Below are 21355 nucleotides of genomic sequence, written 5' to 3' on the forward strand. Positions count from 1 at the left end.
GCTTTGAAAAACATCACAGAGGAAAAAAGTTCTCTGCAACTCAACTTTTAGCCCCCATCACTTCCAACAACTCCTCTCTCTCATCTCTCTCTCTCTCTCTCTCTCTCTCTCTCTCTCTCTCCTCTCTCTCTCCTCTCTCTTCTCTCTCTTCTCTCTCTCTCTCTCTCTCTCTCTCGTCTTCTCTCTCTCTCTCTCTCTCTCTCTCTCTCTCTCTCTCTCTCTCTCTCTCTCTCTCTCTCTCTCTCTCTCTCTCTCTCCTCTCTCTCTCTCTCTCTCTCTCCTCTCTCTCTCTCTCTCTCTCTCTCTCCTCTCTCTCTCTGTCTCTGTCTCTCCACCCACTCCTCTCATCACTCCAGCCTGTGATGTATTGGTGCATGAAGGAGCAAGAATGCTGCAAAACGTGAAATGAGTACATAGTATGTGTGTGCTTTTGCAAGAGGATGACTTGCAAAGGTATCAAAGTGTCAAACTAGGTACTGTAAAGATCACACACGAGAAGCTTTTTCCCCAAAACATGGTCCTGCCTTAGCTTCCTGCTGTTTATGTCCATGAAGTTATTAACTTGCATATTAACAATGCCCCCCCCCCCCTCCCCAGCGTGGAGCACGACTTCCGCCAGCAGGAGGGTCGTCTCCAGGGAGTTATGGAGGCCCTGGAGGGCGGAGACCATGACGTGCCCCTCCCCCTCCCCAAAGCAGGCTCCTCCTCCTCATCATCCCGCCCCAACACCAAGTCCCGAGTCAAGAAGCTCCGCAAGAAGTGCTTCTGGTGGCTCTAGACAAGAAGACATGTTGACAGACTCTTTCTGTAGTGTTGGCTCCAGCCAACTGGAAACCAGAAGACGGCAGCCAAATGGTCAAGCTGTGGTGTGTTGATTTGTGTAAACTGTGCAAGGTTGGTATTAATCGTCTGGCACGACAAGATGAGTTCGATTTTTTTTTGTTGAGTCATTGAGTTTGGAGACCATGACTCGAATGTTCTAGGACACTGGAGATAGAATACAGGAGGACGAAGGGCCGGGCCTCCTGAGAGGAACTTGGCTTTCGATAGAGGGAGACAATCCAATCATCAAAACCCTTCACGGATTGACAGACCGTTTAGCCAATCAATGCCCTCTCATGCCTGACTGACAGAGCAAGAAGCCTAACGCCTGGAAATTGCATTGTTGTTTCAGTCCCACGGATCCACACACATACACGCAATAACAAGCACACACACACACCACCCACACACACAGTCCCAACCACTTTACCACTCTACGCACTGTGTGGGCCTCCTCTCCTCAACACGCTACTGGCTCCACCAATAGGAATCAGCTTTGGCTTCCTGACGACACCCTATTTACTATCTAACCTTTTTCTAGAGCTCCCTCTACCAGTCTGTGTTCTCCTCCACTGCTGTTGCCCCGCCCTGTCCCTGTGTGTTGGCAGCTGTTTGTAACTGTTACTTGGGGATCTAATAAAGTGTGTATTTTAAACAGAAAATCAGGTTTTGGCCATGCTGTAGAATAGAAGCAAACAGAACCAAGATGGAATTCAATCAACAGATAACAGAACTGAATAGAATATGGAGAGGAATACGAGGATAGGATGACAATCTAATGGAATAGATCAGAATAGAATAGATTGGAACAGAATGGGCTGGACTCACAATAAGGGCATGTTCCCGCCCCATGGTGATGACTGTTCTGTTGATTGTTCTCAGGAGGGAGATCACGATGTTCTGAACATGCTGGAACGTCTCCCCCTAAGAGAGAGTGAGAGAAAGAGGGAGAGAGTGAGTCTTAGGAGACAGAGAGAATTAGGAACAATAAGTCCTGAAGACATACACACAAACATGTTGTGTGTAGGGCCAGATTGAGTCAGGGTTTCTTTAGGACCATGAGTCGGTTCAAAACACATCTGTCTGCATCCTAAAACACCTGATTTGACCCAGAGTGTTTGTTTGTGTGTGTGTGTGTGTGTGATAAAGGGATGAGACAAAGATGAGATTTGAGTAAGAGACAATGGTTGGTTTTGGTTTGTGTGTGTGTCAGCTGTGTCACTGCAGCTGTGTCCTCGTGTGTGTGTGTTCCCTGTCATGTAGGTGGGTGAATTAAAATGATTGATTTGGAGCAGGCAGGCGTGATTAAATTACATTTTCAGAGTTTGAGTCACTAGATGCAGTCATGGTAACTATATGCACAGTGGGCCATCACACACACATGCACACATACAGTTGTTAAACACACAAACACGCACACCACGCAGGTACTTTCACAGCCCCACAGCTAAAGAATTACTGTTGTTCTTCAGCCAGACCAGATCAAGTTTTCTAGCCTTGTTGCTGACTTCTATATTCCTCCTTGGGGAAAATTCACCTTGAGGAATAGATAGACACACTCTCTTACACACACACACACACACACACACACACACACCTTCTTCACTATTATTCGGAAGCACACTTTAGTCCCTGGGACATAAACATCTGTCTCTCTCCTCTCCTGAGTTCAAAGACATGTGACGTGACAACTTAACCAGGTAGCTCCAAATCCCCCAGGCTATCACTCTGTCTGCGTCTTGTGAGCATCTGAGCTCAGGGGGGGAGAAGGAGTCACACACTCGGAGAGCAGGAGGGAGAACAGGGAGAAAAAGTGAGCGAGGACAGATGAAGCGTGCAGAACTCTGACAGCCGACGGCTGTGCTTCTTGTCTTCTTTCTTTCTCCTTCTTTCCCAACGCTCCGTTCTTCTTTGCCTGACCTCAGAGATGGATGCGTGCAGTACCCAGTTTAGTTTTTGTTTTTTTGCTGCACCCTGTGTCTCATTTTGTCTTGTTTATCTGTTTGTCTGTCTTTGTCATTTTCGGGCCACAGTCCTCTTCTGTCTCCTGTCTCCTGACTCCTGTCTCCTGTCTCCTGTCTCCTCACCCCCCCACCCCACCCCAACCCCCCCCTCGTCCATCTCCCCAGACAGTCTACTTACTAATCCATGACATTTTCTCTTTTTAGACTGACAAGAGAGACAGCCTGCCAGCCTGCCTGCCAGCCAGCTAGCCAGCCAGCCAGCCAGCCAGCGTGCATTTATAGGTGGTAATCCCAGGGATGGTAAATGTTGCAGAGTGGTTTTTCTGGGGTCAGCTTGAGCATCTGGACCAGAACATAATCACGTCCTCCTGTCTAAAGCCATCCTGTGTAAAGTCCTGTCACAACTGAGTAAGGACACTGAAGTTCATTTGGAGTGTTATACCATCACAATGCGCCGTGGCCTCGCCAGCTAGCTGTGGGTAGGTGGCTAGCTGGCTGGCTGGCTGGGGGGTGGATGTCTGGCATCTGGTTGGCTGTCTGACTGGCCGCCCGGCTGGGTGGATGGGGGATGAATGAAAGTGTGGTCTTGCTGGCTAGCTGGTTGTCTGGGTTTGCTGGATGTCTGATCTGGCTGGCTGGATGTGTATCTGTCTATCCGGGTGGCTGATTGTAAAAAAATTGTTTGGTTCAAGATTTCACAGACTATTTCCTATTTATTATCTCTACCCACCTCCCTACCCTCTCTCTCTCTTTCTCTCTCTCCCTACTACTTCTTTTTGGCTCCTTCTCCTTTCCTCCTCATTTTCTTTCCTTCTTTCCTATTTCTGCTCAGGCTTCATTAGCGTTATCAAAGTAAATAGAGGGCAAAGTAAAGTGCTAACATCACTTCAAAGGCTTTGTGGGCTGTCAACAAATTGCTTGAGCAATTACAATCTCCTCTCTGGGATATTGGAAAAGTGTGTTTGTTCACCGTGAGGTGAGTGTTGTGTGTGTTCGTGCATTTTTTTGAGATGAGCCAGTGTGTGGGCTAAGCTCACATATTGGTCTTAGATGAGCAGACTTGAGTCAAAAAGTATTTTAACACTTTGCTACTGTGGAGGTGTGCTTTAATTAGCTATCTTGGGGCACCGCAACAAATTGGAAGCATGTCGGACAAACCCAGCTCATCTGGTGCGCTAGGAGCACTCATTCAATCACACCCTTAAACCACTAGAGATGGGACTCAACGATTGGCACGTCCCTGAGTATAGTGCGTGTTGATTGGCTCACCACGTTGTCCCGACTGAGGACCTCCAGGATGTTGTTGAGGAGCTCCACGCTGTTCCGCCTCTCATCATGTGGGCCGTCCGCCATGGCCGCCAGGGCACCACTCAGCTCCTGGAGCATCATGGGTAAGAGGATGTCACGGCACTCTGGGAAGGAGACAACATGTGCAAACAAGGTCATATGAGGAATGCCAGCACGCACACACACACACACACACTCACACAAAGCTCATAAATCTACCCTCTACTTAAATACCCTTGTCTGCATGTCAGTCTTTCAGTAAACCAGGCATCAGAACTTGGCCCCCACATCTGTCTCTCTCTCTCCTCCACCTCCTACTCTCCTCTCGTTCTGCCCTTCTCCTGTTCCTCCTCTCCTCTTTCATCCCCTCCTCCCTCCTTCCATCTCACTGTAGGTACACTTCGCCCATTAAAAGCTCATTTAAGCTGAGCCTGGTTCGATCCATTATTAACAGGGCCAGACCAGCCCTGCTGAGAGAGAACCCGCCCCAGAACAAGCACTCAATCACAGCATGAGAAAGAGGGAGGATGGGAAAGAAGGAGGAAGGGAGGAAAGGAGGAAGGGAGTATAGGAGCGGTGAAGCAGGGGGGAAGGAGGAGAAAGGCAAAAGAGGAGGAGGAGAGGATGGAGAAGGGAGGAGAGAGGAGGGAGCCTGTTTCAGAACAAGCACTTAATCACATCACCAGGAGAGAGGGATGGTGGGAGGGGAAGGAAAATGAGCGGGGGAGGAAGGAGAAATGGAGGGGTGAAGCAGAAGTGAGTAAAGAGGGGATGGAGTAGGAAGAGAGGGAGGGAGGAGGGAGACGGGTAGGGAGGGAGGGGTGAGTGTGGGTCAGAGAAAGCACTCAATCACAGCACCAGGAGAGAGGTAGGGCAGGAAGGGGTGGAAGGAGAAAGAAGGGTGAAGGGGAGGAAGAGAAAGAGATGAAGGGATTAGGGAGTATATATTCATCTAACCCAGCCCAAGCTGTAAGGGGTTCAATATTGATCCAGGAACTAGACAGAGGAGAGCCAATGCACTCTGACAGGAGTGAAAGCGATGTCACTAGCCACAGACATAAATAACAACAAAATGGTCATGCAAGCTGAATTCTGCACCAGAATGTTTGCGACCCGTTCGGTCTGTGTGTGTGAGTCCATGTTTCTATCTGCGTTTCAGTGTGGAAAAGCAAATGTCATTAGTGTGTTTGTTTGTGTGTGTACTACCCCTCTGTACACCCACACCCTCCCCCCCCCCCACGCACACATCCCTCCTCTATACATTCGTGTGAGCAATCACGCCTTCGCCCCTCAACACCTTTCAAGGGTGTGAGATGCGCCAGGAGCTCAGGTGTTCGACACCACCTTCATGACGTCACAGTCATGAGCCGTGAGTCATCCAATTCTAAAACTGCTCTTTCCAAGCGTCTGTTCATTCAAGTGTGTGTGTGTGTGGTCTGTGTGGTATTTACATGGACATTTGTGATCGTGTATGCTGAAAACGTCATGTGAGTGCATGTAAGTGCGTGCGTTTGTTTGTGTCAGCTTGCACCCAGCGGCAAGCAGCAGTGATGTTTACAGCACATTCTCGGCAGCCGACGTCCATTTTTCATTTCACACCAGCATCAGAGCCAGCACAATAAACCAGCTACGGTTATCAGATGCCATTTCAATTACCGTGTTGCATTTAAATCAGAGGCTTCCATTCTCACTTCTCCTATTCCATCCTTTGCTCCCCTCGTCTCCTCCCCTCACCCTCCTCTCCTCCTTCCCTCTCTCGTCCTCTTACTCTTCGTCGCCTAATATATCACCTGCTCTCCACTCCCATCCTTCCCTGCTCCTCCTCCTCCTCCTCCCCTCTCCCAGGCCACTCCCTGGGTGTCATCCCTCCATCCCAGACAGATGGAGGAGACCCATCCCCACCTCACCCCCATCCCTGCAAACAACATCTAAATCTACAGGGTGGCAAAGTCTGGGGCCATACCGTTACAGAGTTCTCTCTCGTTTTCTCTCCTCTCTTTGTTTTCTCTCTTTCTTTCTCCTCTAAACCTCGACGCCAATACGAATTGTTAAGTCTGTCTGCCAACAAGCCTCTGAAGCACCTGCATCTCCTCTCTTCCTTCGTTCAGCCTCTCTCCTCCTCTACACGCTCACATGAATACCAGAGTGATTGATACGTTTGTCGGGTGCCATGTATGCAGGTTTACAATCGTCAACAACGGTTCATTGATTCATTCAAGTCAAACTGGTTGGCGTAGTGTCGTCTGACATCGTTATACTGATGAACAGAACAATTGAAGCAGATGTTGTAATTGGAGGAGTAATGGAACAGCTAGATGCGTGTATGTGTTTGGGGGAGGGGGGGGGGTGGTCCTGAGGAACCCTTGTCAGTATGCACCATCACTCCCCTGTCTGTCTGGGAGATGGCTCTTATGGCTGTGGACCAACGAGACCGCGATCAGAATACCAACCATGGGAACAGAGGAGGAAGAGGATAGAGAGAGAGAGAGAGAGAGATAAGAGGTAGGGAGAGAGGGGGGAGGGAGGGAGGTAGAGAGCGATAGAGAGAGAGGGATGGATGAATGGATGGAGGGAGAGAGAGAGACTGATGCAAGGAGAGAGAGAAAGAGAGAGAGAACCGGGGTAGAAGGGAGGGAGAGGGAGCGAGAGACAGAGAGGGGAGAGAGAAAGTGAGTCATTGTCATTACCCAAAATGACAAAACACTATCTTCTGCACCATTAGCACTTTCCCTTTCATACCTCTACCCAGTCCGTTTCTAAATTACATTGTTGTTGGTGCATGGAGCCCTTTCACACACACACACACACACACACACATGTACAAAAACAAACACTGCATATGTTTAAAAAATCGAATAATTACACACACACACACACACATATATACTTCCTGATTAATGCATAGTAGTTGTCTGAGCCTCCTTTCCCATTCATCTTTGTGTGTAGATTGTGGACACTGTGATATTGTTGATGTTATTGTGCTGGGTTAAGAGAGTTCCTTCTTGCCTGTATAACTTTGTGTCTGTCTGTGAGTCTGCCTCCCTGCCTGCCTGCCTCCCTGCCTCCCTCCCTCCCTCCCTCCCTGCCTCCCTCCCTGCCTCCCTGCCTCCCTCCCTCCCTGCCTCCCTCCCTCCCTGCCTCCCTCCCTCCCTGCCTCCCTGCCTCCCTCCCTCACTCCCTGCCTCCCTGCCTCCCTCCCTCACTCCCTGCCTCCCTGCCTCCCTGCCTCCCTCCCTGCCTCCCTGCCTCCCTCCCTCACTCCCTGCCTCCCTGCCTCCCTGCCTCCCTGCCTCCCTCCCTCACTCCCTGCCTCCCTGCCTCCCTGCCTCCCTCCCTCACTCCCTGCCCACAGGGACAGAGATTTAATTGTGTTTATGATTCATATCTCTGTCTGACTGTTAATCGCACCATTTTCTGATTAATCTTTGGCTGTGGAACTCTGACAGGCACGGTTAACCTGTCACACATAGACACGCCCACACACATACACACACAATAAAACATATACACACAAGGACATATGCATGTCCACAATTCACTCAGCTGCCACCCCCATACACACATGCATGGCAGTGCACCATACACACACCATACACACATGCATGGCAGCACACCATACACACACCATACACACATGCATGGCAGCGCACCATACACACACCATACACACATGCATGGCAGCGCACCATACACACAGCACACTATACACACACCATACACACATGCAAACGCTGACTATAAAGGAGAAAAGTGATTGCGGTCTCAAGGGTACAGTACAGGACAGCACACACACACACACAGCCCTTCAGCTTTCACTAATACTGATTACCGTCAGGGCCTGATGATGGGAACACTGCACACACCTCATCTATGATCCCACAACACACAGTGGCAGAGACTCGTTGCATAAGGGATTTGACAGAACACACTCGTGGCTGAGCTGTACAGTACAGTACAGTACAGTACAGTACAGTACAGTGCAGTACAGTACAGTGCAGTGCAGTACAGTGCAGTACAGTACAGTACAGTGCAGTGCAGTACAGTACAGTGCAGTAAAGTACAGTACAGTACAATGCAGTACAGTGCAGTGCAGTGCAGTACAGTACAGTACAATAGGGTCAACGTGATGGGGGGGGTGTCAGAGAAGCAAAAACTTGGCGCACCCTAAAGTTTAACAATGACCTGATCCACTTTCCTTCCTTGCTTAACTCAATTTAAATAAACTCAATACTTTTTCCTGGAGGGTGGTAGTTGGGACGGTGAGGTTGGGGTGGAGGTTGGTGGGGCGGTGAGGTTGGAGGTTGGTAGGGCGGTGAGGTTGGGGTGGAGGTTGGTGGGGCGGTGAGGTTGGGGTGGAGGTAGGTGGGGCGGTGAGGTTGGGGTGGAGGTTGGTGGGGCGGTGAGGTTGGGGTGGAGGTTGGTGGGGCGGTGAGGTTGGGGTGGAGGTTGGTGGGGGTGGTGAGGGTTGTGAGGTTTGTCTGTACTTTTCCATTGTTCGGGTTTTGACCCAGTTCCTTCAGAGCATGGAGCTCTCATTTTCTACAGAGCGCTCCTTTAATAACAGCAGTATCACTATAAATCACCCAGACAGTGACAGATACAGAAATGTAACAAAAAAACAACATTTTTTTACTAATAACTAAAAGCAATAAAATGTCTCTCCACCCCTTCTGCATGCAATCTAGTTCATCACTGAGCTATATCTCTATCTATCTATATCTCTATCTCTCCCCTATAACAAGAAGAAGACAGAGTTGAGGAACTTTCTGTTCACTGCAGGGGACGGAATGATGGCGCGATGGGATGAGGGATGGATGATGGAGGGATGGATGATGGAGGGATGGATGATGGAGGGTTACTGGGTTGAACCTTGGAGCGGATTTACAGAATGAGTGGGCAAACAAAACGGCAGACTGTTTTTTTTTTCGCCTTCTCCTCGGTGATCTGTTGTTCTACGCTGTCCGGTACTGATGCTCTCAATCTGTCACTGCAATTGTCACCACGACAAAATCATGACCGTAAACCCAAGCCTTAATGCCTCAGACAAATGTGATTTCTTTACTGGGAAACTGAACCAGATTAACCCGTAGGACAGACGCTTGTGTGTGTGTGAGTGTTTGTGAGTGTGTGTGAGTGTGTGTGCATGTGTGTGTGTGTGTTGTGTACAGTATGTTCCTGCTCTAATCCCAAAAAGCGAATGTTTGAAGAAAAAAAGACACATTCCAATCCATTCAAATGTTGACCAGGGCACGGCCCAAAGCATGCTTGGCATAAAACCTGCATGTGGCCAACTGCATGACCCTACAGACACACACACACTAACTCTTCTCTTTCCTTGCTCGCTCACACTCTCACACTCAATTCCTCTACCTCTTTCTTTTACACACACACACCCAAGCATTGCACACACACACACACACACACATCTCTTCCTGTCACTCTGCAGCTCCAGTGAGCGGCCTAGGGAGACAGGTACAGATTAAATATGTATTGGTAAGCAGTGATGAGAAACCCAAAGCTATTATCCACTATAAATGTCTCATTCCCCCTTCCTGCATATTTCAGTATCCTAAACGGACACACACACAACAAACCTTATTAGCATCCGACTGCAAAATAAATCTCAATTAAAATGAGTGTCAGGCCTCATTTTGGAACCGGGATGGAGGTGGAAAGAATGAATAAATAAACGAATGGAGAGGTGGACTCTGCAAAAGAGGTCAGGAAAAATGTGTTGGGGGAGCTGTCATGATGTCATTAGTGCGGTTAACCAATGGTTTACAGAGGCTGTACTACAGCCTGTACATGACCAGGCTGTAGTGATTAGGCTTCCACTGTCTTTGACCTCCACTGTGTGGATCGTGCCACCACATAGCAAGGTCAATCTCTCCCTCTCTAGTCCCTTCTTTAGTTCTCGCTCTTTTCCTCTTTCCCCCTCCCTTCCTTATCTACTCACCTCACCTCTCTTTCTCAATTTCTACCTCCCACACCCTCACTCCCCCCTATCTTTCCCACTCTCTCCCTCACCTCTTTCTCTACCTCCCACAACCTTCTCCCTCCCTCCTTCAGAGTTGTATTTATACTCCTGGCTGGTGACAGAGTGAGACTCCTGGCTGGTGACAGAGTGAGACTCCTGGCTGGTGACAGAGTGAGACTCCTGGCTGGTGACAGAGTGAGACTCCTGGCTGGTGACAGAGTGAGACTCCTGGCTGGTGACAGAGTGAGACTCCTGGCTGGTGACAGAGTGAGACTCCTGGCTGGTGACAGAGTGAGACTCCTGGCTGGTGACAGAGTGAGACTCCTGGCTGGTGACAGAGTGAGACTCCTGGCTGGTGACAGAGTGAGACTCCTGGCTGGTGACAGAGTGAGACTCCTGGCTGGTGACAGAGTGAGACTCCTGGCTGGTGACAGAGTGAGACTCCTGGCTGGTGACAGAGTGAGACTCCTGGCTGGTGACAGAGTGAGACTCCTGGCTGGTGACAGAGTGAGACTCCTGGCTGGTGACAGAGTGAGACTCCTGGCTGGTGACAGAGTGAGACTCCTGGCTGGTGACAGAGTGAGACTCCTGGCTGGTGACAGAGTGAGACTCCTGGCTGGTGACAGAGTGAGACTCCTGGCTGGTGACAGAGTGAGACTCCTGGCGTGTTGACAGTTGGCCGCCGACGGCCGGGCCGGTCTGGGCCTTGGAACAATCAATCACCAGAGCCGTGATCAATACTGGGGGAGGGAGATATTGTATGTGTGTGTGTGGAGGGGGGGGGGGGGGGGGGGGGGGGGGGGGAGTGTAATGTGTGTGTGTGTGTGTGGGGGGGGGGGGGGGGGGGGGGGGGGGGGGGGCACTCCCACTGAGGCTGAGCATCTAGCAGTTGACGCTTGGCGACGGCCGCTGACTTCTGAGTCATCCCCGCAGCGATGGAAACCAAAAACAACATCCATAATCATCACTGACACTCCCCACACCCGCAGACACAGACACACAAGCACAATTCACCAGCATATGTCATCCAGAGACAAAGATGGGCCCGAAATGCGTCTGTGTGTCAATGTGGGAGTTTGCTAGCGCGAGTCTGACAGCCAACTGCAAGAATCACTCGCTCTGACACATTCTTTTAGATGTTAGGTCAGAAATAAATTAAGGCGCTTAGATGCCGATGGCGGCCATGCCAATCTGTCCCTCGATTGGCTTTCTGCCTGCGACGAGTGCGAGAAAGAAGGGGGACGGGCGCAGCAGTAACGGGGCACTTATCAACCTCCAATTAGCGAGCTAGCGAGCAGCCATTAGGACCTCGCCATTCATCACACCATGTGACTGCGAATGGGCACACTTATCAGAGCGATGCAGGCCAATTAGATACTCGTAATGGTTTACGGCTGCGTGTGTGTGTGTGTCTGTGTGTGGGACAGAGGGTGTCAACAATGCTGTGTTCTGAGGAAAAACATTCGGAAAGGCATGGGAAAATGTGTGGTACACAGTGCCACTAGGGTGTTCTGGTAGGCGTACTATGTTACCAGTCAGGTTAGTGGCCACAGTGCTCTGATTGGCTGCGAGGCTTACCTTGCCTCTGGAAGAGCTTACTGCTGACGATCTCAGTCATGGAGGCCACCTTCTGCTTCTGCAGAGAGTCCGGAGGGATACAGGTGTAGAAGTCATACAGCAGCTGGCTGGAGGGAGAGAGGAGAGGGGGAGGGGGGGAGGGGGGAGACAGGGATGTGGAGGGAAGGAGAGAAGAGACAGACAGAGCAATGAACAGGAGAGTGCAAACAAGAGAGATAAAAAGTGCCATACAAAAGGGAGAGGGAGAAAAGAGTAGAATGAGTAAAGAGCGAAGGTAGTGGAGAATGAAATGAGATCATTAGGCAAAAAATCTCATGGCTTGGAAACGGATAAAATAATTTAATTTTAAGATGAGTTTGCAAAATGTCCCTGATGTAAAAACTGCTGTGTTGTGAAGTTCCGCCAGAGTAATAGACCTCCTACATCATTCACTCAATAAGGACGTCTACAAGACACTGTTGAGGCTGGAGACACAAGCCTGAGAATCACCTCATTAAAAAGTAATGCGATAGCAAACATCCAGATAGCTAACACGCTTCTGACCTGGTGAGGAGAGGAGAGGTAAGGGATAGGAGAAGAGAACTGAATAGAAACAAACAGAACAGAACAGAGCAGAACAAGTTGTGTGAAAGCAGATGAACCCGACCCCCCACACCCCCTAAATGAAGACACAAGTTGGTGTCACCCTCCACCAACAATCCAATATCTGAATAATTAAAAAACCTAACCCTTATACCAAGAGCATGTGTGTGTGTGTGTGTGTGTGTGTGTGTGTCTCCACTTTGTTCAATCTGATGAATACAGCTGATGTAGCACAGTCATTAAGCTGATGAACAACAGCATCCTTCACTCCCAAACTGAATCGTATTCTGCATGTGTGCGTGTCTGTGTACGTCCTCCAGCATAGGGATGGCACCTGTCGCACAAGCCAGCTAATTGATAGCTAATCAGTCTCTCTAATTAACTGAGTGCAGGGTAATTAAAACCCAAAATGTCATGGTATTACTGTGTCTGCAAGACCAAAGCGCCCACACATCAAATCCAGTCTTTTTAGAGAGAGGCTTCCACAAAGGGACATTTGAGGGCTTAGTGGTAGATTGAGACCAAAATATTAATGGCAGCCCTGACAAGCATTTCAAACGTACGTCCACCAGTACTTCAGCGAGAGTGAGTTAGAGAGTAATTGGAACTGGGTAGAACTGTTTTGTGAACGGTGTCTGAGGTAACAACGGGCTGCTGCTGTTGCTTTTCTGAACACAGTTTAAAAAAGTAATTTGTTTAAGTGTGTGTGTGTGTTTGGAGAGAGAGATTGACAGAGAGCACAAGAGAGAGAGAAATACATTCTGAGTTTGTGTGAGTGAGTGAGTGTGCGTGTGTGAGACAGGGGTGTGTGTGAGACAGGTTGGCAGGTGTCTCATACACGTCTCTGACACGGTGTTGATACCTGGCCATTCTAGATAAAAGATCTGAAAGGTGTTGACTATCTAAACACACACACACGGGCGTACAGGTCAAAGACGGTTCAGGCTGGGAAATACAAGAACACTGTCTGGAACTCAACCAAATAATCTCCCCCAACCACTTTGTGTCTGTGTGTTTGTTTGTGTGTAAAAGTGTGTGTATGTGTGTGTCAGAATGATGGATAGGTAACGCAAGTAAAACTGAGGGTTGTTTGAAGGTGTGCTGTGGCCATGCCACTGAAACACCTGATTGTTTACCAGGAGGGGGTGCTAACGGTGGGAGCCAATGCCCTTTAGTTCAAAACAAGCTGTGAAATAGGTTTGCTACCTTGGCAGGAGGGGCCAAAGATAAATCTAAAAGTCATTGTTACTCTTGATTCAGGCTTATTTCTCCTGTCTTGCAGAGAGGAGAGGTTAAAAGTCTGAGTCATACAGGGCAGACAGATGGGACTGTGGTCGAGACCCCTGAAGGGCAGAGAGGGATCTGACAGACAGGTAATAGAGAGGAGATTAGGATGGTTTAGGGTTTGACAGGGCAGGTGTCTTGTGCCGGGTGGTGGTTAGTTGGAAGTGGAAGAGGGGTCGGATCTCAATTATAGGTGCTGGATGTTCCTCTGCTCCTGAGACGTGTGAGAGGAGATGGACTGCTGTTTGTGTGTGTGTGTGGGTGTGTGTTATCCCACCTAAGGAGCTTGGCATCAAAGACGGTCTCAACGTCTTGCAACACTGTAGGGAGGTACTTCAGAGCTGCCACCTAAACAAACACACACAAGCGCACACACACAAAAACACACACACACACATATATGGAAATGAGAACACAGAAGTCATAATTTGATATGTTACAAATGATTGTATTAGTAAGGGAGAGGATGACTCATTGATTTGAAGATTATCAAGTGAGGGAAAGTGCGATCGACTAAATAGAAGAGCAGACACACGTTTCGGATAATGTTTGTGTGCACGTGTGTGCGTGTGTGTGTGTGTGTGTGTGTGTATACCCGGAGCAGAAGAGTGGTGGTGTAGTTCGTCTTCATTAGGTTGTTGATGGACTCAAACAGTTGCCGTAGAGACAGCTCAAACTCCGCCTGCTCTTTCCCCTCGTACAACCTGAGGGAGGAGAAGAGAGGATGAAAGAGGAGAAGAAAGAAAATCAGAATGAGGATAAAAAAAAGACTGAATCTTTCTCTGTTGATGTTAATGTTTCACCTGGTAAACACAATTACAGCTCCCACACCCACAAAGTCAATCCACAGCAGCGTGGTCAGAGGAAAACCTTAAACGCCAGTCAATACTGCATCCTAAACATACTCTTTTCCCTGTTTTCTTCAATTCATCTTTGAAAACTTCTCCTTCTGATCTTTCTACACCCTCCAAGTTCCATTTCCTCTCTCTCTCATTTCTCCCTCACTTCACATAGGGTATGATGGACCGGATGTTAATTAGAATAGTGGCTGTGAGTGCTGGGGGGAGGGATTAGAGTGTGGCACACAGGGTTTTTGGAATGGGGTGGGGGGGGATTACAGTGTGACACACACAGGGGTATTACCACACAGTTCTGGGAGTACAGTTCTGATTACAGAAGAATAGTCCTGCCTAATCCCCCTGTGTGTGTGTGTGTGTGTGTGTGTGTGTGTGTGTGTGTGCGTGTGTGTATGTGTGTGGACTTGTTTGGCTTTTCTTGCGGGGAACAGAAGATTTTGAGTGGGACTGAATCGACAGTCCCTACGAAAATAGCAATACGAACTTGTGTGTGTGTGTGTGTGTGGTATGTCTTCTGAAACATGCATACATATTGACGACTCACTGTCATTAGTGACGGTGCATGCACACACTATCACTGCTACTAAACACACACACACACCTATACTGTCCTATATGTCCTTACACAAGCCTTCCCAAAAGCAGTGTGTGGACTGGAGGGTGAGTAGTACATAGGCTTTAATCCCAGTTCCAAACCTTCAGAGCGGAGATCTGAAGACCTGCGAGTTAAACACTGCTTAACTCAACACCAACTCTAATACTCCAAGGCCAAGAAGAAATCAGAGTTCTCTCTCTCTCTCTCTCCCTCCCCAAGGAAATATAAATAAAGAAGAAACAGACCCAGACTGATAGATATGAAAACAGATACACGCTGTAGAGATAGCCGCATCGATAGATAGATGATCTGTTGATGCTAGTATATTCTCATAAGGGAGGGTTAGAGGGTTTGTTGCAAACTTGACAAAGCTGAGACACTCTGTCTGGGGTCGTCTGCAGTGGGGCTCTGCTCTGTGGCGAAGAGAACTGGGCTAATCCATCCTCTTTTGGTCCCTCCACCACGGCCAAAGCCCCCCCACAGCCACCACAACAGCCAGTCCCAGAGTCTGAGTGATGATGCGGTGGGATATGCACACATGGGTGCGCTTAGGCGTTCGAGAGACCCCTTCCTGAGGCACACACATGCCTCCTACACACACACACACATACACACAGTGCATCGGAAGATCGACCCATGAGTGTATAAAACGCCAACACACCCATATAGTACACGCACACACAGTCTCAAATGGACGCACACAAACACCTCTACTGAAAAGAAGGCACACACACGCAAACAGTCACACACACAGGCGCCACGTTCCTCCCTCAACGGTCTGAAGCTCATTGAGCTGACTGGCAGGCGGCATCAATTGACGCGTCATAATTATTGACGATGTTTACAGTTATCGTATGAAGCACGATTGGGGGCGTGCGGATCTCCCGGTTACTTAGCCCGCCTGCTCCTCCAGCACCCCTCTTCCTCACTGCCCCCCACTTAGAGGGCTGCACTTCATCATCAATGCTTATTAGCGACTTTAGTGCTGCAATCAGCCACTTTCAGAGCAAGCTGTCAGATGCAATTACCCAGGTAATACGATGAAATCGGCCTTCTGTGTGTGTGGGGGGGGGGGTAGGTGGGGGCCAGTGTGTGTGTGTTTTGCGTTAGTGCGGGGCATGGAACACAGAGGTGGAGGGTGGGAGGAGGGAGGAGGACACACACGTGAACACACACACACTCACTGGGAGTAGAGCATGCGCGAGCGAACGATGAACTTGAAGATGTACTCCAGGGCTTTGAGGGTGCGGAGGATGGGCTCACACTGCTCCCCCCTGCTGGACACATCCAGGTAGCGCTTCAACACCGCCATCAACTTCCTGAGAGAGAGAGACAATGAGGAGATAATCATACTGTATGCACTGTATACTGTATACTACACACACATACACACACACACACAGACACACACGCCCGGCAGCCTAAGCTCACACTCGGAGGGATAGAAGCTGAAAATGGAGCCAGAAACCCGAACATGTTCCGTTCTCCTTCCTAACTGGATTAGAGCAATGAAATCCTCTTGAAACAATAAAAGTCCCTTTTTAAACTGCACTGAAGTGACAGGACACTGGCTGCCACAAAGTAAAATGTAATCTGTGGGACATTAGCCGGCCTGTGCTCAGACTGTCTTGGCAGCTGTAAAGTGCAGTATGCTGTAGGGATTTAAGTAAAAAAATGAGTTTATTGTAGTTTTCCATAAAAGCATGTCTGATATAGATTAAAGCTGCTAAATCTGTAAGAGACTTTTCACATACTATATCTATGAACTAGAGAGGGAGAGCAGGGATAAGGAGAAAGGGGTGGAAATGGAGAGAGAGAGAGAGAGAGAGAGAGAGAGAGAGAGACTAGTACCACAGCTTAATCTACAGTAAATAACTCTTCTCATTTTCCCTCTATCTCTCCCAGGATACACCACAGGCTTCCAGCTATCACACTGACCCCTGGTGCTGGTCTCTATCATCTACCGACGCTCTTTAGGGTTGACGTTGAGCTGACGAGAAAACTCAATGAGAACCATGATGAAAACAGGAAGTAGAATTCAGACACAGGAAGTAGGGGTCTGCGATACTGCAACATTGGAATCGATACCAAGTAAATACAGGGCCAGTATTGCCAATACCAATACTGATACTTTTCCCGATACCGATACACAGAAGTTACAGAGGGGATACACATTATATCAGGTGAAAAAACGGCCTGATATAATGTGTATCCCCTCTGTAACTTCTGTGTTCACTGACAGACCCTTTGCATGTTAGGGGAGGGGGTACACATTATATTAGGTGAAAAAACGGCCTGATATAATGTGTATCCCCTCTGTAACTCATATGGTAGACAGCAAAAGTTACAGAGGGGATACACATTATATCAGGTGAAAAAACGGCCTGATATAATGTGTCATCACAGAGCCAGTACCACAGTGGTCACCATATCTGACAGCCGTCAGAATATGTGACCCCACTGTAACTGCTTAATAAAGGAGTTAAACTTCAAAATATTGTTTGGGGTAGTTATGTCATCCCTTCACACTAATCTGGACACATGTTTTCTAATTTGGAGACCTGATATAATGTGTATCCCCTCTGTAACTTTTTCTAGAAAAGCGCAGACATCTCCCTATGATCTCAGGTTGTTCATAGAACACACATGATGGCAGGACAGACCCTTTGCATGTTAGGGGAGGGGGTACACATTATATCAGGTGAAAAAACCGGCTGATATATTGTTTATCCCATGATTCCCCTCAGTAACTTTAGCTAGAAAAGGCCAGACCGCCACAAATAAACGTATTTCTGTAGATAAATGAGTCCCTTGTTACCATGGAATACCCTGTTGAGTCTTTTACGTTGCTATTTGTTCCATTTAAGAGGTGAATTAGAAGTGCTTCTCTGAGTGCGCTCCCGCGGCCAGGGGATGCAAATCCTGGCGGGGATAGTGCCTTGGCACGACACCGGCAACAACTCACAGCATAGCAGGGGAGGTGGGGGAGGAGCAAAGTGAGCTTGAGCGAAGTGAGACGAGCGGGTTTGCACAACCACTATAAGGGAGTTGTGTACTGAATGTAGAGAAGAGAAATTGAAACTTAAGTATCTATCTCATCACACGATCAATCGATCAATACTGATACCAACGTTGGTATCGATACTATCAATACTTTAGATCGACCCGCCAACCCCTAACAGGAAGTGACCTACTTGTAGGCTAAGGTGGCACTGAAATGCTGTTTGATATAGGCTTCCAGCACCGTGTTGAAATGCTGGAACTTCCTGTCAGCGATCAGACCGATTATGTAGATCTGTAGAGAAGAGGTCAAAAAGTTACAACATGACCGACAAATGGGACGGCTCGAGGTTCACATTTTTATGATGGTTAGTCAGAACATCTCACATGACTCAAGATGACTTCAACTCAACATGACTCAATCAAACCAAATATTCTGTCTCAGAGATTGTATTGACGTTGGAAAAATGCTTTTTGACAATCACTCAGTTTTTATCATTACAGTTAGTATAATCTAAAGAAGACACACAGAGACCAAAAGACACATACAGTCAAACAGAGAAATGTCTTATTTTTGTTTCTAAGTACATACTGGGAAAACACACACACACTCACACACTCACTCACCAGGGCATCAAAGACGAGGATGTCGTAGTCATCAGTCTGGGAGTGTTCCATCATGATGTTGAACAGAGCATCCAGAGTGTCCTGGAGAAACTGCATACACACACACGCACACACACTCAATTTCAACTGTCTCCATCTCTACTGTCTTTCCGTCAAGGTCTGTAGACACACCTTGTCTAGACTAACTATATTTAGCTTGGCCTAAGGGAACCCAAAGTAGTGTATTACCACTTGTGCACTCACAAAATAGTTTAACGCTGTTTTGTTTGCACTGTCATTTTGCACTGTGCCTGGTCAAATACAGACCATTCCTTGACTCCAACCACTAATATCCCATAAAGAAATATGCAAAAAGTTATTCTGTACCTGTGTGAAAGGGTCTGCTAAATAAAGAAAATGTAATGTATCTCATTCTCTGACACACACATACAGATACACACACACACACACACACACACCAGAGACACACTGACCTTAACTACCTCCTCCCCATCAATGATCTTGAGTTTCTCCAGGTTCTCCTTGAGGAGCTCAGGGCGTGTCCTCCACTTCAGAAGCCCCAGCAAACCCACTGGGGGGGGTCATAGGGATCATTTACACTGTTCATCTGCTTCTGATTAATTATGTAATGCACACATCCTATTATCTGTCAATATGTACCGTCAACTTTCCACTATTCCTGGATGGTTTGGTAGAAAGAGCTTTCCTAATTGTGTGTGTATGTGTGTGTGTGCGTGCCTGTCTGTGTGTGTGTGTGTGTGTGTCTGTGCCCGCTGGTGTCCTGTCAGGCAGATCACTGGTGCCTTTCTCATTGAGTTAACCTCTCCATCTGCCACATGTCCTGACCAAGTACAGATCATCACACACTCCCTGTGTGTGTGTTTAATAGCTGCACAGGTGATTAATGCAGCGAGAGGACGTTCATTACAGTGATGGACTGGCTGCCTCCACAACAGCTGCTACAACACTCCTGTGTCACAGGTCCTTGGCATCCAGCGTGTGTGTGTGTGTGTGTGTGTGTAGGTGTGTGTGTGTGTGTGTATGCATGACTGTGTGTGTGTCAGGGGAAAAGAAACGCAAGCTCAAATTCTGTTCAATGCACACACAAACATACATGCACGCAAACCTCTCCACAGACACACATACCGTTCTGGGTGAGTTTGGTGGAGCAGACCAGCGTGGAGATGATGAAGCTGTCTCTGGAGCTGACGGACAGGCCTCCCACACTGCTGGTGCTGCGATTCAGCGTGCCCCCCTTGTGGAGGTCTCCGTGGAGACGGGTGGAGGGCAGGGAGAGGTAGGAGCTCACATCCTCCATCCGCTTACTATCCCCCTGAAGACAGAGAGATGGACAGAGAGAGGGAGAGAGAGAGAGAAGGAGACAGGGAGAAAGGGAGAGAAGGAAAAAGAGGGAGAGGGAGGGAGAGATGGATGGGGGGGAGAGGGAGGGGAGAGGGTGAAATAATAAGGGAGAGAGACAGGGAGACAGACAGGGAGAGACGAGGAGCAAGCAGGAGTGGACACCAGAGTTTAGTTTGGGAGAGAATCAGCAGTCATCAGTCTAAATGATGCCGGTCACATAATCAATAGGAATTTAAGACCCTCTTCATTGGGTATGAATCTGTGCTAAATAACTTCCTTAGCCAGTCTATCTTCTCTGTTTCAGTCCTCTGCTTATATGGCAGTGAATCAATTCAGAGTCACCTTACTTCTATGCAGGTTCTGATATTCAGTGAAGCTCACTCATTCTGTCAGGAGATGTGCCAGTAAATCAGATCCAATTCAGTTTATGTAATGAATATGTAAATATTGGTTCATTGAAAAGTGATTCATATCCGATTCACTTCTGGAGTGGATTGTTTATGTTGGTCAGACCTTGAAGACCACCAAGTCATGGAGCCCATCCTGCAGAACTGTCCCATCATCCTTCATCAGACGCACAAACGCCATGGCAAAGTTCTTCTCACTCTTATCCTTAGCTTTAGAGAGAGTGCCAGAGTGCCAGTGAGATCAATATGGGTATGGAGAGAAGGATAGTGAAGAAGAAAGACAGTGAATCAAGGATCAAGTGTGACATGATACAGTCAAAAGGGGACGTTGTCGGCAAGGTCATTTGTCACACATTTCATTAGTCATACAAAACAGAATAGAAAATAGTTGAAGAAGATACGTGTATCTGAGTGTTTGTTAACCTGGAAAGCTTGAGCCCAGATTATGGGCTTCAAAGTGTTAGACCTTTTCACGCCTTCAGAGATGTGTGGTCGTTTTGTGTTATACTATTCATTAGAAGCGTTGAGCGCGGGCTGCACTGAAGAAAAAGAAAACTATTATCGCACTTGATTCTAGATATGTGTGTTTTTCTCACCCAGTATTTATACACTGACTACAATGCACTGCACCTGGCCCGATTATGGTTCAAGTTATGTGTCAAGTTGTTGGTGCAAATCGCATCTTCCGAAAATAGCCTGAAAGATGTAATCTATTCACGGTTTACCAGGTCAAACAAAGAAAAATGCATCCTGTGTACAACGCAATGCCCGAAATTAGCCTATTCATTCTATTTAGACCGTGGATCTAGGCTAAAACGAATGTATAGCAAAAATGTACGGCGAACACGCAGAAGACATGCTTGAACGTTAACACAACTAGCCTAGGCTACTTGTGAAACCTTATATTTCAGGGTATTGACTCGAGACCAAATCTGCCGATTCACTACTTGATTAGGAGTGGGGATGGGATCCTACTTGTGACAAACACAGACCACCTAGGCCTACGGCTGCAC

At 48.0% G+C, this 21355-nt stretch overlaps 2 protein-coding genes across 2 annotated transcripts in view; one reads left to right on the forward strand and one right to left on the reverse strand.

The window, feature by feature from the left end:
- Nucleotides 1–778, forward strand: part of LOC136954419 (uncharacterized) — a 3145-nt gene extending 2367 nt beyond the window's left edge. Inside the window, 1 exon segment of the mRNA XM_067248050.1 lies at nucleotides 598–778. Coding sequence (XP_067104151.1) covers nucleotides 598–778 — 181 coding nt within the window.
- The window catches only part of LOC136953844 (dedicator of cytokinesis protein 2), a 55331-nt gene that overhangs the window by 26888 nt on the left and 7088 nt on the right, over nucleotides 1–21355 (reverse strand). Inside the window, exons 16-26 of the mRNA XM_067247283.1 lie at nucleotides 20449–20552; nucleotides 19720–19906; nucleotides 19047–19144; nucleotides 18574–18663; nucleotides 18141–18241; nucleotides 16131–16265; nucleotides 14090–14198; nucleotides 13772–13842; nucleotides 11629–11735; nucleotides 4056–4198; nucleotides 1651–1746 (exon numbers count right to left, since the gene is read on the reverse strand). Of these exons, the coding sequence (XP_067103384.1) occupies nucleotides 1651–1746; nucleotides 4056–4198; nucleotides 11629–11735; nucleotides 13772–13842; nucleotides 14090–14198; nucleotides 16131–16265; nucleotides 18141–18241; nucleotides 18574–18663; nucleotides 19047–19144; nucleotides 19720–19906; nucleotides 20449–20552 (1241 nt within the window). The remainder of the gene's footprint in view (nucleotides 1–1650; nucleotides 1747–4055; nucleotides 4199–11628; nucleotides 11736–13771; nucleotides 13843–14089; nucleotides 14199–16130; nucleotides 16266–18140; nucleotides 18242–18573; nucleotides 18664–19046; nucleotides 19145–19719; nucleotides 19907–20448; nucleotides 20553–21355) is intronic.

This window comes from Osmerus mordax, chromosome 12 (assembly GCF_038355195.1).
Source record: "Osmerus mordax isolate fOsmMor3 chromosome 12, fOsmMor3.pri, whole genome shotgun sequence".
Classification (NCBI taxonomy): Eukaryota; Metazoa; Chordata; class Actinopteri; order Osmeriformes; family Osmeridae; genus Osmerus; species Osmerus mordax.